Consider the following 22,721-nt stretch of genomic DNA (forward strand, 5'->3'; position numbering starts at 1 on the left):
TCAGAGCACGCTCTATAGCGTTCTTTTTGCCGGCGTCGTAACGGTAGCGCCAGTCGCGCGCCTGGCGTCCTTGCGAAGGTTTTGTATTTTACTGTTTCTCCGTGCACGTAGAAGAGAGTTCCGGATCGCGGTTCCGGTTCTCGCAACGGAAAAGAGTGAGGCACGTCTCGCAGGAGGACGATAAACGGCGATCATCAGTTGCTCGGTCGCTTTTATGATCTCGTAACCGGCCGTTACACCGTATACGGTACGAACGTAAAGCGAGGAGAAACAATAGCGGCGTCCGTCGACGCGTCTTCGAGGGGGTGAGTTTCTTCCGCGCTTTCATTTCCACGTACGTTTGTACATATTAATCCTCGCGCGCGCGCGCGCGCGCGATTATTTCGCATATATTCTGAGCGCGAGTGCGAATGTGAGAATGAAAAGTGAGATTCGAAAATCTGAAATTTTCACGCAATTTAAATAATATCACGTATCGTGCCATTCTTTTTTTTTTTTTTACCTTGAATCGTCGCGTTTCACGAAATAAAATGGCCTGGTTCAAGCTCGGATTATTTGTCATTTCTGCGCGTCTGCCGCTGATGAGAAAAGAGAGAGAGAGAACGCGTCGGGGCGATTGTCAAAAATGCCGAGATGCATTGTTCGAAATCGTGCGGATGGCGGCTTCTCTTCGGCGTCTCCTCTCGTGCTCGTCGAACGACACGTTCGGAATCGAAAAATTTGTTTTGCGAGATCGAATCCACGTGATCCCAACGATGCTGTTACACCGAATTGAATAGAAACACGCGCGAATAAATTAATTAATCTCAAGGAGGGGATTAACATACATTAATATCACGATTGGCCCGAAAATTTTGTAATTGATCAATTTTGAGTTAACGATACGTTGTTTCTCAGTATAAAATATTTTAGGTATTATAAATATAAGGTCTATTTACTGTGCGCTTTATTACATTTTGCATTTTGGTATATATCTAGAATAAAATAAGTATATATATATATATATATATATATATATATATATATATATATATATATATACATTGTATATCCAGAGAATTTAAAAAAAGCGAACTCAAAAAAAATTATATAAAATTATATAAAAAAGTGTAAAAAAAGAATACATCTAGAAAAGAAAATTTCGTTTTGCTAGGATGGGACTGTAGTCGTTAGATTTATATTTAAGTCAAAGATAAAAGAACATACCTCTTAGCAGTGACCTTTCCTTTTATTTTCGAATTATATTCTAACAAATGAACAGTAACATTATCATCCTGGTCGTATTATCGCTTCTTTGTATCGGTTATCTCTAAATTTATGGAAAGTATTACAATTTGATCTGATTTGAAAGATAATTTAATTCTCTACAATTTTTGTTTTGCTACTTTTTGTCAAAAAACGTATATTTTCTCTGACATTTGTAAAAATATAGAAAATGATTGGCAGGAAATTTAAGAGGAAAAAAAGTCTGCTATAAAATAATACGAAAATCACACCCAATAAACATTTAATAAAAATGTATTTTTGAACATTAAGTTATTTATTGATAGCAATGTATATAGAATAGAATGAAAACTGAAAATTTTTAAAATTCAAGGATAAAAAACTATATATTTTTAAAAGATTGCTTTTTATCAGACTGTTTTTTCGTGTAAGATCGTGCATATAAATTATGCCTAGAAAGTTTTCTACGGCAAGTCGAAGCGACGACAGTCTAGCGTTGGCCAGACATAAACCGATCGATCGCATGGCACCGGTCTATGAACTAGTAAATGCATTCAATAGTACTATATGCATCTCTACATTTTGCGTCTTACACAATCCCGTCTATTATCTGTTCGTTATTTGCATATTTTTATCATAAACTTTTATATAATTCTTACATGTGTTAAATATATTTTATTTATACAATATTATATATATCTAGTGTCTATTTTTTTTTTTTTTTGCAACGAGGAGCGATATTATATATTTTCTTCGTATTATAAAATTTATTAAAAATATAAGCGAATATAAAATTTGCTTTAATCTTTTTGAATAATTATTTCGCGATTTTAATGAACATTCACACGAATATTCTCTTTTCGTAAATTCAATCGCGGTCCTTATGTGTCATAATGATAGAGTGGTTCAACCAACTGCGGTAAATCAAATTAAATTTGGTTGATCGGGGTAGCGCGCTAAATCATTTAAGCGAGCATGCCCTGCAGGGAGTCCACGACATTTCGTAGATTATTTGACGCACGCAAAATCGTAAATCATTGTCGCGATCTACATTATGCATCGAAATTTTGTCGCGAGTAACTATTTTTTAACCACTTGTCAAATCGAAAATAGAAAATAAATGTCGTATTATATATATATAAAAAAAAAAAAATATATAGACGACTATGTTGGAAAAATCTCTGCGTAAAAGATTATTTTTAGAAAAATTACGTTTGTGGATGTTAATTTTTCTGTACGCGTTTCTGCACTGTACAGTGTCATGTTCCAAGGTAAAAGGGATATCGATTTGCCATGCAAGTTTAAATATCGGAGTAATCAAGCCGGTTGACGGTCTCGGTAGAGTGCTCCGTAGCACGTGAGCGAGAGAATCCTTGAAAGAGAGCGTTATAGAAAACCGATAGCTTGAAAAAATTTTCGTCCCATAAATATTGAGATAATATTGGGATAAATTTTGTAAATATTTTAATGTCGATTTTACATGATCCCAATACAATAATTCGATAGTGCACAGTGTATATCAATGTAAATTATGCATGAATTAAAATAGCGAACAAAGAAAAGAATTTATCGTCCACTCTGCCATGTGCATAACAAGTGACAATTGTTGAATAGCAATTGAATGTGATTAGAGAACTGAATATATCCCACACACTATATACGAGCTTAAATGGAAAATTTGTCAAATAGCTCTGTCATGTATCATAACATATTTTAATTCTTAAAAATTAATAAATCCTTTTTAAATATTCTCGTTAAAATTTCTATGCGCGCAACGCCTTATTTAAAGCATGCTTTCTCCGTTCTTGATTATAGAAGTAGAGAATGAGTCAAGCGGATCAGAATCAGGACAAAAGCATGGACAAGAAGGAGATCGCCGAGGAGGAGAGGGAGAAGATGCTGAACGCCGAGAACACGAAGCACACCGGTGCCGCACCTGCTCCCGATCTCGAGTCCGAGGAGCAGAAACCGAAGAAGAAGATACCGATTGGCGGCATCAAGATGCCCGGATTCTGTCGTACCAAGAGCAAGGAACCGTGCAAGGTACGTGGCTCTTCTATGTAATCTCAGCTATGCTTCATACACGCACAGCGAAAGGATCTATTCGAACGAGACAATACAATGAAGTTACGAAATTCCCAATTGCATTCGCATGCCTCGCATTTTTATGTCCTTCTCAAGACACGCACGTCACGTTTGTATTCTCCTTTAAATGCAGCAGGTGTAGAATGCGCAGCATTAATAGATCTATTGTTCAGTGATTGTATCACCGTTCGCATCTGCATCATCGGCGAATAATCGCAATTGCCAGCATTTTAAATCTGCGAAGCGCTCATGGAAAGGTTACAGAAATGTCAGATAGGCTCGTAGGTATTTAAATTACACGATGCGAAATTAAAAATATGATCTATCGTATCTATATGAATAAGCTTTTTCGCCGAGGATACAGATATTTCGCAAGAAATTTACGCAAACCCGTTAATCATTTAGTATGTGATTTACTCTGCTTAGTAATCGATCCGCGAATCAGTACTCTGAAATCAAGCGTCCTCGCTTTTTCTCGTTATTGTTGTTTGTGAAATGTCTAATCGATACCAGGTGCGATGCTTGACGCCACCAGGCTTAACACGTTGGATGAAAAAAATCGTTACGGACCTACAAACACCCCTCGTTGCGCGCGCTATGGGGTCTTTTTTTCAAAGCGAATTATACCTCATCGCGAATGAAGCTCCATGGTGACGTTGGAAAAAACAATCGATGATGCTCGCGTTGGATGAGTTCTTTGCATAATCGAAAATCTTGTGAATTTGAAATATTCTAATTTTTGAAACTGTATTTTCACGCCAATCTCTATGCTTCGGAGAAAATATGATCGCATAATATTTTAAATAAGCAAATTACACAAGAAGAGGATATGACTGCTACGATAAGCTATAGAAAAATCATGATAACGCATATATCTGCGACGCAAAATATATAAGATATATCATTTGTTCTTCGTTAATTTAAATACGAAAGTCATTATTTTTTCATTTTAACTTTCAGTATTCCTTTATCATGAAACAGCTACATATATATGTATATCAAATGTATATAGATGGAGAGTAACATTTCTTCGGATCGAGCAACATCTCGACGACGATAAAAAAACATTTACCGTCTTACGCGAATAATTATTCTTACCATAAACTATAAGAAAAATATATCACTCGTGATGATAAATTAAAGTCATCGTTAAAAAGCAAATCGAGTCAATATTTTCGTGGATGTCATTTTATTTCTCTTTTTTCTTGTCTCCTCGTCGTCCTGAAACGACGACGATGACCACAAAGAGAAGCCGGCGCCCGATGCCGTTGCACCCAACTAACTCTTCTATAATTGACTTAATTCTCCTTATTAACCGTCTAATTGGAAAAGAAAGTGTCGACTGTCACCTTGTGCTAGAAACCATTCTACCATCATTTCGGTTCTCTTCTCGCCTCTTTTTGAGTTCCCTGCCTCTTTCGAGACGATTGCTATCGTCACCTTGTGACGTTTTGTCATCCGAATAAATTTTTTGGGACTTTATTATACCTTTCTTTTTTCTTTTATTGTTATCTCAAACGAAATAGTATTTATAAATATTTTTATTCTTTGTGTGTAAAATAAATGGAAAGATAATAAATAAAGAAAAAAGAATTGCAGCAACGTATCGTGGTTTAACAAATCGAATCAACAAAATTAATTTTTGTCTCATGCATTACTATAATAACTAATAATATTCATATATTCATTTCACAAGAGTTTTTCAAATAATATTAATACATTTTATTTATCCCCTTGATCTTCTTCGAAACGCGAAAAAGACGCAAAATTTTACGTAGTCAGTTGTGTCAAATGAAAATATCGTTTTCTATCATTCAAGCATTTCTCGCATATTTCAAATACTTCACGATCTCATGCTCGAAACTTGTGTCACGCGTGTTTCTAATGTGATCATTACGCATCACCGAAGTTTGCAGTAGCGTGAAACATCTGCCTTGTATCTGCCTAGAGTCATATAGAGAAAATGTGGAACACCAGGACGAGGAAGAAAGGCAGTGTAGCGAATTGTTTTTTCTTCCACAAATTGTAAAAAGATCTAGTATTACACTTGAATTATTCTATCTATTTATTAATATATTTTGCTTTATTTATTTTATCTTTTGTTTTGTTATTCCCTCTTTCTCTTTTTATATAACGTCATTTACATATTATTTATTTATCATTTCGGAAAAATTAATTTGTTTAATTGCAAATTAATTATATAATTAATTTAAATTAATATGATAATTAATATATTAGGTTCTGAATAAGCGCGTTAACTCTCACTTGCTCGTTTTATTTTACTTATTTGTGTAAATTCATATATATTTACAATAAAATGATTATGAGGTCGAGATAATTTCTACGCCGCGATAATTAATCGTTCCAAACTCCCACATCTTAAATAGAGAAAAGAAACGGAAGTTAATCATGGTCAAGCTATTGTGCAAGCATCTCGCTGCAACATGCCGACCGTCTTAAACAATCAATCAATTGTACGGTGTTCAATTTTCTCTATTGATAACGTTGTAAAGACAGCGCGATAATACGCCCGGCGAGCTTTCTTTTACGTACGATTGACACGTGGAACGAGTTCTCGGCCGCGTAGAATCGAGGCGAATATTATTCAACCACCCGGAAGCTGCGTCACCGTGACTGAATAGAATGTCGGTACATCTAAAACACGAGTCATTACTGAGAAAGCGCTCTCGGCGCCGTTGTGCATAATGCCGAACGAGATTCCCTTCAGTTCGCATCAGGAGGTGAAATCGACGAGAGCTTATTCTTGGAGAGGATACGGGAAAGAGTTTTGGATACACAAAGGAGGCCGATGTTGCACGGATGTTGAAGAAGCGAAAATATTATTCTTAATTCCTCGTAATTCTTATTCTCCCTCTTTTTTTTTTTCAACAGACGCTCATAAATCGCGGGGGGTTTGTTATACAAATGCGGCTGTAGCCAGGGAGGGGAGGGGGGAATTGATATACCGTTCGTCTTGTGGACACAGCTTTAAGCCATAACTATCTCTTCCCGAGGATGAATGAGAAACGAGGAATAAAAGAAGGAAACAAAAGCTTCGTTGCTTGGATTGAGATTCGACACGTGTAAGAGTAACTCAAAGAGAAAGAAATTTTAAGAAAGGCATTTCGGATTAAGACAACAATTGTCGTTTTATTCCTTAACGTTATTTCGTTACTTGCGCTTTGCTATTGTTTATGAAATTTAATTAAAAACTTTTGATGTTGGAATTAAAATTGTTACACCGACTACCTTGCACCTTAATGCATAATTCTTTTCAACACAATCACAAGTACATATGCATGTTAATATTTGGGTGATTTATATGCACAATTTATTAAAAAAAAACATATATATATATATATATATAATTTATTTTTAAATTGAATAGATTCTTAAAGTAAGTAATAGTATCGTTTTACGCGCGCTTGGCATAGTTTTTTTAATTCATCCATTCGAGATTAACCTCATTTTCGCGCATTTGTGAGGTCTTAAATAAAGGATGGAAAGGCCCGTTACGCGCGATTATATTTTTTTTAGACCAAAGTTTCAGAAAGACTCGAAGAGACTTATTACCTACGAGCGATTTCGTATAACGACCAGGTGCGTTCCCACGGTTGACCGATGCCAGGTTTCGATTATATCGTTCGAACTATCCATTCGCGTGACAATTTCGAGAGAGGAAACGAAAAGTATAGGATTAGAAAATCCAAAGTTGTTGTGTTTCACATAATTGCTTTATATTGCTAGTACGATGCCCGGACTCGCGGCAAGTGTTTATTATATTTTTATTATCTGTATTCTGAGTTACAACAAGTACAAATTGAGTTAGCATCCGTGTAATAATTTCTCTTTTTTTTTTTTTTTACCATTTGATTATTTCAGCCGGGCAGCTTTAATTGTTTTAAAAACGTTCTCTTGTAAAATAGTAGTATGACAGTATTTAAAAATGGAGTATTTTATTTTAATATTTAGTAAAGATATTTAATAAAGTGTATGCGTGTTATCAGTAGAAAACTTATAATATAATTCAATTTATTTTTTTTTTTTAATTACATACAGTTGCTATATTTAAAACAACTAAGTCTGAGATTTGTTAATCAACTATGCCAAAATTGATTGATTAATCATAATGATTTAATATGTCGTGCGTATCATTTTTTAAACAACTTTTCTTTGCATAGCTTATAGGCCTTATGTCGTTTCAAAGTTAATGGATATTTGGATATGCTCCGTGAGTTTAATTAGCATTAACGTGCAAGGTGCAAACATCACTTTAACGTAATCACCTGACACGTGCGGGTCGGAAACCCTTCGCTCTATCATTTCAGCTTATCTTATGTGCACATATGCGTGCGTCACAGTTTTGTAATTTTGCTGAAATTTTATTTTTAATCGACGCGGATCAACGGACGACATTAATCTCATCGGAAAACAGAACAGAGTCACTGCGTATAAATTGCTTTGGATTTCTTTAGAGGATGCGAGAAACCTGCGGGCTTTCTCGTCTCGCTTAATTAAATCGTATATTGCGACCACACACTTTTGGATTCGCGTAATCACAAATTCCACGTAGCGAAAAGCGTCCCTCGCGTTAATCCCGCCGGTTGCAGCAACCATATTTTGCCGTGAAATAACAGGAAGTGCAGAATATCGTGTACCGTTACAATCGTATACTTTTGTGATTATTTCTCTAAAAGAAAACTAATTGCAAAAGATTGTTTGATGTTTTATAGCAACAAAGAGTGTAAGCGATTGGAATCGGATTAAGATAAAAAAAATTTATATTCCCATTATATTTTGTCTCGATATATTTTATCGTGATATAGATCTAAAATGACCTTTAATAAACCGGGTTAAGACCGACTAGAAGTAAAATACTGTAGTTTAAATTCTGACTCACATTTGACATGATAATTAATTAGATCTTGTTTTGTTAAATCCACGACTAACTAGAGATTAGCTCCTAGATCACGTTTCGAGTAATTTTCACGAGAAAATATATTTATTTTTATATCTCAAAAAATATATGTATAAACGTAATAGCAATGTTTTTTTTTTTTTTAATATTATCATGAAAAATGCATATATTGACTATTGCTTTGAAAGTTTGAATTATTATTATTACTAATTATGAAGTGCCTATGAACAATTTAGAATCCGGTCGTTTCTGCCATCTGCTTCCCTTTCATTCTTTCATTACGTTACCCGCCCTCGTTCCCGCTGTCGCCGACGCCCCTCTTTTTTTCTCCCGACACAGAACCGCTTTTTTGGGGGTCGAAACTCACGAGGCCAGAACCAGAATAACCGGAACCCCTACTACCTAGAGAGAAAGAGAGAGAGAGAGAAAGAGAGAGAGTTCGCCACATGGTTGGTTATGACACGTAGGCTCGTATTCGTATCGATTCACGCATATCACACGCGTGCAACATTACGAGAAGCGAAGTAGTATGAGAGTTTTCGTGAAAACCGCAAGAAATGACGGAAGAAATGCTTGACATGTGTGAATAGAACGTGAATCTTCATATCTCCATATAAATACCACAATCTTGAATAAAATAATTATGAACATGACACGCAAAATAAAATTACAAGAAAATAAATTTTACCGGGCAATGTTGATAAAATGTTGGTTTATAATATAAAATAAAATATTATCATTAATATTGTAATTATATAAAATTGCATCCATGTTAAACAATTTCAACTCACGAGAATGCAAAGAGGGAATCATAAAATAAATTAGAAAAGATAGACATCTCTCTCTCTCTCTCTCTCTCTCTCTCTCTCTCTTTCCTGTAAAATATTTTTACAGATGTAAAGCGGAAATTACGCATAATCAGATAAAAAAGTGAGAAACGCATATATTATCATTTGAATAATACACTCGACAAGTTTCTGTCGCCGTGAAGTCGGGAGTGCCTCCCGGAGTGTTAATTATCTCGACGACTCATTAAAATTACGTCATTATGGACAGATGCGAATCTAGCGGACGCTTCGCGGCTGCGTTTCTTCCTTCCATATCGCCTTCATGTAACTCGCAATCAGATGTAACGAGCGCGTTGCATCCGTTCGCGGCTCTGTTTATGCAAATGACAATGTGTTCTCTCTCTCTCTCTCTCTCTCTCTCTCTCTCTCTCTTTCTATTACCATCAGTAAGAATAAATGATCATTCTACGTCCCACTCGTCGAGATCATCTCTCTGTCTTTCCTTTCCTCGATGTATTCCTTTTCTCTCCCGATGATTCGCTACGTAAACAGCAACGACCCGGACAATGCCCTTTGTATGAATCGCTGTACTCTATCTCGCAGTCGATCGCGAACGTCTTAATATACTCTGTCGATTTTTCATTATTATAGAAACGAGGACTGAAGATATCTCGTTCTTTTTTCAAGCCTAAAGAATTTATTAACAAATTATTTATACGTGAAAACAGCTGACAGGATGAATTATCATATGTGAAAACAGCTGACAGGATGAGTTATCATATAACGATAAATTCTCATGACAAATAACAGCGTGCTTTTAATTTAGAAATTTAATTTTTATATTAAAAGGTAATTTTTACAGGTTTCTCTCACTTTAAATGCGATTTATTTAGACTTGATGACAGGTAACATAATCGTCCATGACAGTGACACGAATACCTATGTAAATTTTGTCATTTTATGGAAATTTTAAATCAACGTGCGTGACGATGATTATTCATATACGGGTGTCGCTTTCGATGAAGACTTGCGAAAAGGTGGACGAAATGAAATTCTGAACTCTCGACAAGAGAGGAAAAAAGAGAGAACTCGCGTCCTTCCGCCGCGACATGCGATTGCGTATTTATAGAACGTTCATGCTCAAGGGTGGCTTCCACGCGGCAACTGCGGACACTGGGAGGGCTGAGAGAGCCGGAGAAGGGTGAAAGTTGTGTCTGATATCGATTTCCGCCCGACAAAACTCACCACCGATAGATGGTCGAGGCGTGAATCCCACTGGCATGCACCACGACGTTTCCACGAAATTCAATTTAAAACGAATCTTATCTACTTAAGTGTAAATTTAATTTAATTTATATTACATCAGAAATCAGTTCGACTGTGCAAAATTTGATTTGACTTTTAGTCACCGTCGCGAGCGAATGACATTTCTAAAAAGAGAAGCTTAAACGGTCCTTAGCCTTTTCAATAGACATATCAATATCGTTGAGAATAAAATAAATGAAACTTAATAAGATAAGTTGAAGCTCTCTTCAGATTTTTCTCGTAAATTTTTCGAAACGTTGGAAGAGTTCTACTGAAAATTGAATAAGTGATTATCATTTATCTTTATTCCATTTTTAACTTAATACAGTAATAAAATTAAAACTTATATCTTATGATAATATATGAAAAGTTTCTTAAAGCACATTCGAAATTGGCTGGAAATTTGCTATTCTTGTAAATAATTAAACGATCACAAATCTTTTCATTCGCTAACGAAAAGATTATTTATTCTCTGTCTCTTGACCTAAAATCATTTCTCTTAATTGGAGTATCTATTGTATGAACGGAAAAAAAGAATTCATTAATACCGCTTTATAAAGAAAAGATTTATTTTTTAATAAGTATATTAAAGTTAAAATTATTTTCAGACAAATTAAAAATATAAATATTCGATAAAAAAGAATAAAAGAGAATAAAATATTCGCAAAGAGAATAAAATTGCAGCAATAATATCGTCTTCTTTTTTCACCTTTTATTAACATTTTGCTTCTCCCGAGAACTATTCATCGCGCACGTTATCCGATACTGTAAATATCGGAAAAAATTTACCGTTGAAATATTTATCGCGTATCTCTCTTAATCTCCGGGATAATCTCCGCACGGCGTTATAAATAATCCTCGGAGTTTGTTTCTCGTAAAATGATTAAAGGCGAATGCGAAGCAACAATTAACGATAAATCAGTATATACGTAAATGATTTAGCTTGCAAATTGTTTCTTCCCTTTTTTCGCGTGCTCTTCTGCAAATATGAGAATTATTTACGAGCGAAATGATGCACATCTGCGCATCTGCATTTGACACGCAATATTTTTAAATAAAAAAACGGGGATTGCCGCGTTGGACGCGCGTTTTGTCGCACGCAAGTGTGGCTTCGTGAATGGAAAATAATGTAAGTACATAAGCCGAGCGAATTTGTAAAATAATATGCTTACGCACCGTATGAATCCCTAAAGGGATCGAGAAACGCGTGACACTCCATGACGTACGTACTGAATTCGTAAATAAGGCTTCTCTCTGTGCGAATGTATTAAAATATTCCATGTAAATTCACCTCTGATATATTTTGGTCAAAGCATTACGCGTAAATTATTCTTCTTTTTTTTTATTTTGAATTTCAAATCGATGAGATACTTTCGAGCAAGACTTACGATTCTCCAGCGGAAGAATATGAAATTGATGAATAGGATCGACGCGAATCGCCTCGATCCTCTTGGCTCAGAGCATATATATGTCTTCAAAATGTAGAAAAAAAGAAGGCCACGGTAATCGGCTATCTACATATATGAAGACGGCGACCATATGGCATATGAGGCAAGAGACGGGATGATATTAAACAAAAACGAGCTCACTCTTCATCGTAATCGAGTAATCAATCGAATTTTAATCGATTCAAGACAAATCGCTTATCGGAACGAAATATAATATCACGCGAAGACGCGACTAATTATTCATGATACGTTAAAAATCGACGAACTAATTTACGTTTAATGTATTAAATACGCTTTCCATGTGGATTATTTGCGGCTTATGACAATGTTTGTACATGCACTTGAAAACATTGTCATTTGGGTACTTAGCTTCCCCTTCGGGATAAACCTTCCAGGTACTAAGCCCTCCCACCAACATCAAGGTGTACCCATTGGGAGGGTTATACTATGTAATTTTAATATAATATAATATATAATTGGTGTAATTTTTATTTTATAAGTGAGGGATTATATCTATATTGCATTTTAATTAAGTGAATAAATATTACAAATTAAAATTAAATATAAATATTCGCAAAAAATATAAAATATTCGAGTAAATAAAATTTTCCATTGCGAACGTGCGTGTCCGAATGGCAGTTTGCACACTGTTACGCCTCGTGTTATTTGGAGAGCTTATATACATAAGTCCGAAAATATTCTAAACATATGGATTCGATAAAGGGGGAGGGCATTAATGCGAGGGAGCTGGTTGCAGCGTCGCATTGTGCATTCGATCAAGCAAAGATGGATTTCGATAGCACGATCAGTAGGTATCTATTGTGCGGTCTTCTCGAATCCCTACGAGGGGTGAAAATCATGTCGAAATGACATTAATCAAATCAGCTGTTATAACGCGTCGAGGAAATATATGGGACTGGTGCAGCAAGGTAAAATGAGAAAACGGATGTCGGGGAATTTTTACGTGTTTCGCTATCGCTCGCGTAAATAAAAGACAAGAAATAAATTTTTATAAATTAAAAAGAAAATTTTGTACATTTTGTAACAATTTATTTTTACGTTTAATCAAATTTATTTTTGATCAATCTCTGCACTAAAAAAATATTAATTTGAATTAATAAAAATTGAAATTTTAAGTAAAATATTTATCCTTTAAAGACTTAATTCGTCAAAGGCTTTTCATGACGAATATTACAATCAATATATAGTTAAAATTTTATATATTTTTTATAATATCCTCATCTTATCGATTGTGTTTTGTCATATTATAAGAGCGGTGTATCTTCGTAAAATACGAGATCGCGATACAATGCAATCGCAAGAAAAAGACCTAGGGTACTCTATTGCATCAGAGTCATATAATGCAATGCCGAATCCAGACTTTACAACCTAGCATCTGCCATCGTTTCTCCCTCCGGGGCAACATAGTCAACGGATACATAAGTCACTGTACCCGGCGTCTGCAGACGTACATAATGTACTTTCCAGATACTAGCTCGGTAGTAGGAAACGAGGCATGAAGGAAAGTATCTAGACATGGAAGAGGACTGAGAGAGAAAGAATATTCTCTGTCGAGAGGATGACTGTACAATATCGAAGAGGACAATGAGCCTCTCGAGAGACTGCAACGTGACGAAACTTGACGGAAAGTCAGGCACGTTTCAGAAACGCGCCTTCTCTTCAAAATCACGTCCCGTCATCTGATTTAACTGCATATCACGCGATTTTAAATAGCTCTTCAAATGGATGTTGATGTCTTACAGTAGATACGAATGTCAAAAGATTTCTTTGCAAAGATATTATCCTACGATATTAATATTGCTATTAATATCTAATAGAATATAGCTTATCTTTTCTCTAATATGTATATAAAATGTATAAATTATTATTTGTTACGAAATATTTTTTTCAAATTTTTTCTTGCTTTTCTTCGGAATATTTTATACAAAGTTTTATATCGTCATCGCGGGAAATTAAATAAAACTGATAAATAAAATAAGAAAAATATGTACGGGATGCGTAATCATGTTAAAAATATTCGTTTATCTTGAATGACAGATAGGCAGGAAGGGAAAAGGATGATTCTGGATAAGAGAAGATGACTAATATAAAAGGACCTAATAATATGGTTGATCAGGGAAGTAGAACGATTCCTCCCTCCCTCCCTCCCCCTCCGCCGTTGCGGGAAAATTACGGAAGTTGGAAGTCTCGCGATAATGACGCATGGGGGATTTTCTGAAACGGTAAATGCGATATTAATGATTGTTCGTTTTATTATGTGAGCGCGATCTCGATCGTGGATCACTTGTGCGGAGATCGGAAAAAAATTTTGTTAAAAAAAAATTAATCTTAAATAATCTTGTTAGAGACGATCTATTTATGCAATTGATAACTAGAGTATTTTCCTACACATGATATGTATTTCGGGATCCCGTTACCGACTCGTAACTCGACCTCGCGCCCTCATTCGCGAACCGGTGAATTCGACAGACCGGAAAATTGAGGCTTTCCTTCGCGCGCTGGTCACCCTCGCTTCCGGCGTACCACCTGTGACACGGCAGAGAGGGATCGTCGAACAAAAGAGAAAAAAATACGGAAATTTGTGGGCGCATTTTTCGTACGCGCTCATAAGCGTCCACTTAGCGCTAAATGCGGATCCGTTTAACATTGTTTCGCGTCCAAGCGATAAACCTTAGAATTAGATGGTCAGATATAAAGTTAAATGCAATGCTAACTGGAGCTACGTTGCTAAATGGATTGTCAATTTTTTTTTTTTTTTTTTTAATTTTTGAATTGAATTTAATTTCGAATGAGATAATTCTCTATTTAATAAAAGGACGATTTAATTTTATTATCGTGTAAAAAACATTTACATGATACTATCATATCCATCACAGGAAATGTGATATGTTTTACGTAAAACTTAGATAAAAAATTCATAAAAACATGACGAGACGATGAGTCTGCTCATGCAGAAATAATTCATATCGAGTAGTTGTTACAAAGTAGATGCAATTTCCCAGAAATGGCAGCGAGGTATTCTGCGTGCAGAACTAAAACCATAATATAAAAGCACCACCCTTCTCGTGCGGCGCCACAATGGGGCGACTATTCGTTATGTGTCGTGGTGAAGGATACCATTCGTAAACACGACAGCGAGTCTATCATTGAAAGATCTTGACACAGTATACATATATATGATTCAATATAAGGTTTGCAATATTGCAAACTTTATATAACAATTATCCCGTTTTTATATTATTAAGCACTCTAGAATTTCAATCTCGTTAAAACGAAATATTCTGTATTAAAAAAAAAATTAAAATTGCAGTTTCTGCGACGTTTCTACTTAATAGATAGTTGCAACATATAATAAAACTACAAATCGTACGTAATCTCGTAATCTCGAGATCCGTTTCAATATACAGAGTAACATTTTCTCGAAACGGAACAGTCTTGTTGAAAATCATTCCAAGCATGAAACCGAGTAAATAAACTCAATGAGTGTTTCAGTCAAGAAGGCATTGATGACATATTTATATTGCATGTCAGACCATGTGTTTCCAAGCAAAAAATGGTCAACCTATGGAAATAGGTGTATTTTAAAATATTTGTATGAATGTGTTTATGTATGGATCATCGCGTTAACTTCCTTGTGTTAATGTTGTTCGCGATCATTATATCTCAGTATGGACTCGAGATTTAAATCGATCGTTTTAATTTTGCTCATTCTTTTATTGGCTGTTGCGATTTATTTATTACATAGAATGTCTTTCAACAACCGCAATCTTCAACATTCTTAGGATTTAAATTATTAAGAACACGATAAAAAATATATAAAATTTATCGAACAATGATAAACTGTACAATCGATTGCAACGCTTATTATTAAACGCATCCTGCGAGACGCAGTCACGGTGCGCGACCTTGCGATATCCGTTGCGTGAAATTTATTTATAGAAATTTAGGTGCGGGATCCCGGATGACAAGGGAAATACGCATACGTGAACGTGAAAGCAGTCAGGCGTTGCTATGCGCCCTTTAAGAAGAAAATATATGCTTCACATCTTTAACTTCGATCACATTTATTATAGCGTCAACACGCTGCTTTAAAAAACAAAAAAAAAACAAAAAACGAAGTTATTTCTAAAAATATGTCACTTGCAGCTTTTTTATCCCGAATTTTTAATTATCTTTTTTCCGCAAAAACTGGACTTTTTTTTAATGTAATCTTAAATAATTTTTTTTTTTAATCATTCGCTGTCTGCATAGCAGATGTCACGCGGGATTATCATAGTAGATGCATGTAAGGCTTATTGATTATATTGATCGTTATAGGAAAACAAAATCCGCCCCGAACATCGTATGAGTAAGCGTTGCGCACGTGCGTGCGTGTACATACTTTAGTGATGCGGGGTAGACGGTCGAGCCACGCGACTCCACTTGAAAACATTCGAGATCCAAATATAGTAGCACATGCAAGCATGAAATGCACCAACGAGTTTATAGCGAGAGATTGATGCCTCAAATAATCGATGTGCGGAATTAAAGGATTTAGAAGAGAGATCTTCCAGAAGCGAAGACTATTTCGCTTAAATTAGTACCGAGATAACAGAGCAAGTTACTGTCTCGAAATGTTGTGAATCATAACAGAATTTTTCGCGTTTATTTTCGGCTTGTTTTAAATGAAATTATATAATTAAATTGAAATTTAATAACCACAAAATATTTTATACTATTCTTGAATTACAGAAACTTTTATACATATACGTAAAAAATATTTTTAATTTTGAATCAACAATATATGTCTTTTTCTATTCATTCGTCCATCTATTTTTTAAAAAGAATAATAATTTATAATTCTTGTCGTTTCGATTCGTACTTAAATGATCGTTCAATTCATCCACAATGGGAGTTTGAAGCATGACACTATCCCGAGAGCCTAGACAGCTGGCTCCGTAGTGTAGTGCACAAGAGACAGAGCATCACTACAAGTTATCGCCTTGAACGCATTCAAGTCTAAGGTTTCAAGACGTATAGAAGTGGCGTTACTCTAAAAATAATAATCTGTTGCGTTTTTTTTTTCGGAGAGTGGCAGAGAGAGAGCGAGACAGAAAAAGAGTCTGAGCTCCAGAGAGAACTCCGGACAAACGTCTGGCGACAACCATGCATCGTCATCCGGTCGCTGTCGTTTCTTTGTCCTGTCGAAATTGACCTTGATTTTACTGCATGCGCTTCTCGTCGTTTTGAAATCGAACGATTACCTTGACTTTCAAATCTTTGACTTTAAAGCTCGAAGTCTAAAAAAAAAATATTGTGTAAAGCTAAATATATAATATGTTTTTTTACCAAAAGATGAACTCGTTATACTTACTATCATACTTTAAATACAGAATATACAAAAAATATAGCTGAGGAGAATAGAACTGCTATTAAAAAACTGAAACGTTGAGTTTTTTTTTTTTTTTTTAGTTACACTTTCTGGCTTCACTGTTTTTTCTTTATCCATAGAAAAATAAATCAAGAAGCTGAAAGAAATAGAATTATATAGTAGAATTGTATAATATAGTTTCACATTTTATAATACTTTAAAAACAAAGATGTGGATATTGATATATGATTAAAAAGAATCGATCTCTTGATATTTTGAACACGTAACTATTTAATTTGTTTGATCGATTTCAGGACGACGAAACGAAGCCGACAGAGTCCACAGATGCGGAATCAGCCCCTGTAGTGACAAAGGAGAGCGAGCAGAATACCGCGGAAAAACCTACCACACCTGGCAAGGATTCTAAGGAGAAGGAAGGACGAAAAGGAATTCTGGATGCTATTCGGATACCTTTGGTATCGTCAGTTTTCTCCAAAAAGAAGAAAGTAAGTGTTCGCCGCGGAAAAATATCTTATATTTTATCAGAGAATATTTTCATAAATCTTTAAAGAAAGATTTTATTAAAATATTTAAAAGTTTAATTAATTTCAGGTAAGAACTCTCAATAATATCTAGAAAGAAAGAGAACTATTATAATTAGCATTCATGTATAAAAGAAAAAAAATTTTATATATAAATTAGATAGAGATAAATATAGACATATAGTATATATGGTATAATCTTAATTATATATTATTAAAATAATAAAATATAAGGCAATTAAAATAAATATCGGCATAATTATCTCATTTATATTTTCTAAGTCATCATAATTGTATTTTTCTTTCTCAGGAAACTGACGCTGAGTTAGGACCGACTGGCGCCGCAGGATTAGCGAGCGTTGAGACACTCGATGACGGTGCTGCCGATAAAAATATTATCGCCAACGAAGATGGTATGGAAACTGTACGTCTTGATGGAGAGGACGGAGCAGATGGTGCCGAACCACCAAAGCATCCCCTGGTGGTTTGCATATCAACACTCAGAAGACACATGCTTTTGTCAGGTAAAAAAAAAGGATAGATTTTATTACAGCTGTTATATATTCTCGACATATATTCAATATATTAATCGTATTATTTGAAATTGTGATAGTGGTGATTCTATTGATCCTGCTCAGCGTTATCGTCATCGTTTGCATTGCTTGCGCTGGACCCAGGAAAACGATACACACTCATCCTTTGAAGGACGGCAAATACATCGAAACGGTGACATCGTGCGGACCGGTACAGGGCGTCTTGGAGGACGGCGCCTACGCGTTCCGCGGTATTCCCTATGCGATGCCGCCGGTCGGCAACCGTCGTTGGCAATCGGCCGAGCCTTTGACCCGTATCGAGCATTGCTGGAACGGCACTTATCTGGCGCATAACTCCTCCGAGAATTGCTGGCAGCGTGAACCAACAGGTCCTAACACATACGGCGCGGAGGATTGTCTCTATCTTGACGTGTTTACTCCGGCAGTCCGCTATGGCTCTCCATTGCCCGTAGTTGTTATGATCGGCGCCGAGACACTGAGTGGTGGTTCACCCGGAGTAATGCAACCTTCAGCCAAGTTAGCGCGCGTTCGCGATATGGTGTTCGTGCGGCCAAACTTCCGGTAGGATATATTCCATAATATTTCAATTTTTTTTTTCATTGAAATATTCTTAAAGATTTTGCGTCACAATATATATTTTAATAAAATAATATGATTTTTAATATTGTGAACCTTATTCGATTTAGAATTAATATTGATTAGAAAAATACTTCTAATTTAATCATAAAGATGCAAAGATTTTTACATTTATTTAATTTTTAGTTTGGGGGTTTTCGGATTCTTGGCAGCCGAGCCTCTCACCAGAGCCACTCATCCTCCGACTTCGGGTAACTACGGATTATCGGATATCATAGCGGTCCTTCAGTGGGTGCAATTGAATATCGAACATTTTGGCGGCAATAAAACGTCCGTCACTCTTTGGGGACATCGGGCAGGCGGTACTCTAGTGACGGCGCTGATCGGCTCTCGCCGTGCCAAAAACCTCTTTTCGAAGATATGGATATCCAGCGGTAGCGCAATCTTCCCAGGCAACGAATTAAACCGATCTGAGGCTCTGAGCAGAAGCTTTCTCGACACAATTCGATGTAACGACGCCGCTTGTTTAAGAAGTAAGAGCGCCGTGGAACTCATGGACGCTGTACCAGAGACGTGGTATATGGGTAATGTGAACTTGCCTGAAACAAAGGAAGCCGACATCTCCAAGGATAAAAGACACCAGTGGCTCGTTTTGGACGGTAATATTCTTCAAGAACACGTCGGTCATATCCTGGCAGAAACCAAACTTACAGTAAAAGTGGTAATGGGTACTACCGCGCATTCTGGTACACCACCGCGATTCTTATCGCCAAACATTACCCTTAATGCAACACAAGTTGAGAAATATGTACGAGAGTCCCTGCTCGGAACTTTGAGCTTGGCAGACGAAGCTCTCAAGTAAGTTGTAATTTATAATTAAAAATCGCGGTCTATATTTATTTATTTAGAGAGATAATATTTTAATTCTTCAATTTTTATAAAACAATAAATTGCATTACAATTATATCACGTTATACGTACTCTATTTTCCAGGCGCTACAACGCCACATTGAAAGGACTCGTTACAATGATTTCCGACATTCGTGTAGTCTGCCCGTTGCTGACACTTGCCAGGAGTAGAACCGATGTACCATTTTACATAGCCACTCAACCTCGTCGTGGATACTTGGCCGATCCCGATAGCGATGCTGCGGCTATTCTAGGGACTTACGCCGCTGTCGCACCTGAAGAAAAGAGACATGTGTCAGCTATGCAACAATTATTTAATCATTATGTGTGGCATGGCGAGGTCGCGCAAGCTGATCCATCAGGCGCGAAACGAGTTTTAGTTGTTGGTCAAGATACATTGCTCGAACAGAATCATCCTAATTGCGATTTCTGGATAAACAAAAATATCGTACCTATGTATGGTCGGGTCGATTGAAAAGATTCTCATCGCTATGTAGTCTCCGTGTTAAGATCTGAAAGCTTGTTTCCCGAATATAAATGCGCGCGCGTTGAATTTTCCGGAGACAAGATTCTTTCACGGCACAGATATGTACTTTTGACTACTTAAATAGATCAATACGATAAGTGTTGTATGAGATTACGCGGATTAAACAATTAAATTTAATGATCATGCCTTTGTGGTGCAACGTATAATAGTAGTACCTGTCCGAAACATGACAATTAATTAATGTAAAAGCTAAAATATAAAATAGCAATTTAAAAAAAAAGAAATAAAGAAATTTATATGTAGATATTTGTGTGCCGACGTATGAATTCGTTCTCAGTGCTAAAAAATTAACGGTAATATTTTACAAAATGTTTAGCGATGAGAAGTGAATATTGTTTGTTATATCCGTGATCCGTGCGTTCGACCACAAGGCACGTGGATTATTATGTATGTGTATAAATGTGAATCAAATTGTAATATATTGAGTGCAAAAGCAGAGAAGAGTGTGACGAAGAAGACGTGCAGAGAAACTACAAACATGTAGTTTAAGAAAAAGGAAAAAGATTGATATGAATGGCATATATTATACAATGAATTCTTACAAGATGTGTAAAGACCAACAAAAAGGTAGAACAAGAAGTAGCACCTTCAGCCTTACAAGATGTTTGGATTAATTATATTTTGAAAAAAATTTCTTTCTGAAATTTGAACTTAGGACCGACACATTTTGATACAATCAAGAATTTAATCGAAAACTTTGCATGTAATAATAAAATGTAAAGTATCTTATTCTTTGTATGCCTCTTCGCGTATCCAATTCTCATAGATAACAAACATAAAATAACCTGAAAAGTGTAACAATATACAGTTGTAAGTAGATTATCGGCATATTATCATGGCAGGAACGACTTTGTATCTTTATGCATAATGGACCATGGTTTTTTGCGCATGTTATAAAAAATATTTTTAAGTCAGAAATGTCTCTTTTGAAAAAACATAGTATGGAGCACATATGCATTTATCGCGTTTGTGGAAGCAAACTTATCTCTCTACCTTCTTTTATTAACAGGTTTTTATATGAAAACGCATTTTTATTATGGATATTTTATATATATATATAATACTTAGTTCGAGGGAAATATAATTCCTTTGCACAATAAAGGATCTGCAGAGACTGTATGCATGTAGAGCAGTATTCAGCTATCCAGTTAAGAAATCCTCAAAGAGACTTTCTATCTTATTCAGACTGAAGCTGCCAAATTTGATATTTTTTATATTGTATATTATCTACTTGGATAATAAAGATTTTTTACTATATAGAGAATATTTGGATTCAACGCATGCATCATGTATGTGATCGATAATTTTTCTGCACGCCTCTCTTCCGTAAACGCGATTCATGTCCCAGAAATGACAAGTGATCTTGATAATCTTTTTTAATTAAAAGATCACTCATAATTATGTATTATGACTATATTAACAATCAATGTGTTATTAAGTAATTTAATTTATTTTCACACTAATATATGTGATAAAGTAGTATTTACTCCTGCATAAGATTTATTTTATTTTATACAGATAGATTAGATCATAGATAATTAATTAATATTTTGTATTACTTTCATATTACACACATGCAAACAGAGAACAACAGCATCGATGATAAATGCCTGTAATGATGTATATTGACTGAAACAAGTCAAGTAATTCAGAATACTATAAAGTTTCGAAAGAATATTGCTAGTATATTTTTATTTATATGTGAGTATAAGATAAATTATATATATATATATATATATATATATATATATATATATATATTTATTACATATATATTTATTACATATATATATATATATATATATATATATATATATATATATATATTTATTACACTATACATAAAATAAACTCGTAATTCTGGCAACGAACCATGTAGTAACGAGCGTTGTATTCCGTATCGAAATAAAGAAAAAAAATAAAAAAAAAACATTTCTCAGAATCTAAAATTTGCCTAGAATTTTATAGATATTTTGGATATTTAAACCGCTTTTACTTGCTTTGCCCGTAATTCTTTGTACGCAAAAATTGTGCAGGATCTGTTCGAGCAAATAATTTATGTATTGTCAGATATACATTATATATCCTCATATGTGACATACGCGCCTTGCCTATGGCTAATTATCTATGCGCAAAATTATTCTTGATGGCTTTATACTCTTGAATGTTAGCGTAATGAACTGAATTAAATTGTGTGCTCCATCGAAAATTTATACAAACTTTATATTCGTATATCTTATATTTTATATTCTTTTTATTATTGGCTTCATTCACAGACAAATTATGAATGACATACGTAGATTGTTAATATTTGCAAATTTAAATTTTCGATGTATTTTTTCGATTATTTTTCTTTCATTTTTTAAATATTTTCAATTTGAAATATCTATAATGCACATTTTTCTCGTATATTTTATTTCTTTAGTAATTTTTAAGAGAACGAAGAATCTGTCG

General features: G+C 35.0%; 1 protein-coding gene across 1 annotated transcript; it reads left to right on the forward strand.

Moving 5' to 3' along the window:
• The first annotated feature begins 37 nt into the window (after positions 1-37).
• Positions 38-21,984, forward strand: LOC126855410 (neurotactin). The gene is made up of 7 exons (XM_050603031.1): positions 38-305; positions 3,040-3,267; positions 17,454-17,645; positions 17,992-18,205; positions 18,295-18,796; positions 18,998-19,669; positions 19,805-21,984. Exons 2-7 carry the CDS (start codon positions 3,049-3,051, stop codon positions 20,193-20,195), a joined length of 2,190 nt encoding a protein of 729 aa, XP_050458988.1. The 5' UTR covers positions 38-305; positions 3,040-3,048; the 3' UTR covers positions 20,196-21,984.
• The last annotated feature ends 737 nt before the right edge of the window (positions 21,985-22,721 follow it).

This window comes from Cataglyphis hispanica, chromosome 16 (assembly GCF_021464435.1).
Source record: "Cataglyphis hispanica isolate Lineage 1 chromosome 16, ULB_Chis1_1.0, whole genome shotgun sequence".
In the NCBI taxonomy this organism is placed as follows: domain Eukaryota; kingdom Metazoa; phylum Arthropoda; class Insecta; order Hymenoptera; family Formicidae; genus Cataglyphis; species Cataglyphis hispanica.

Coding starts and splice junctions, on each gene's coding strand:
- LOC126855410 (XM_050603031.1), top strand. CDS start 3,049: ATGAGTCAAGCGGATCAGAATCAGGACAAAAGCATGGACAAGAAGGAG. Junction 3,268..17,453: donor AGAGCAAGGAACCGTGCAAG/GTACGTGGCTCT, acceptor GATCGATTTCAG/GACGACGAAACGAAGCCGAC. Junction 19,670..19,804: donor TTGGCAGACGAAGCTCTCAA/GTAAGTTGTAAT, acceptor TCTATTTTCCAG/GCGCTACAACGCCACATTGA.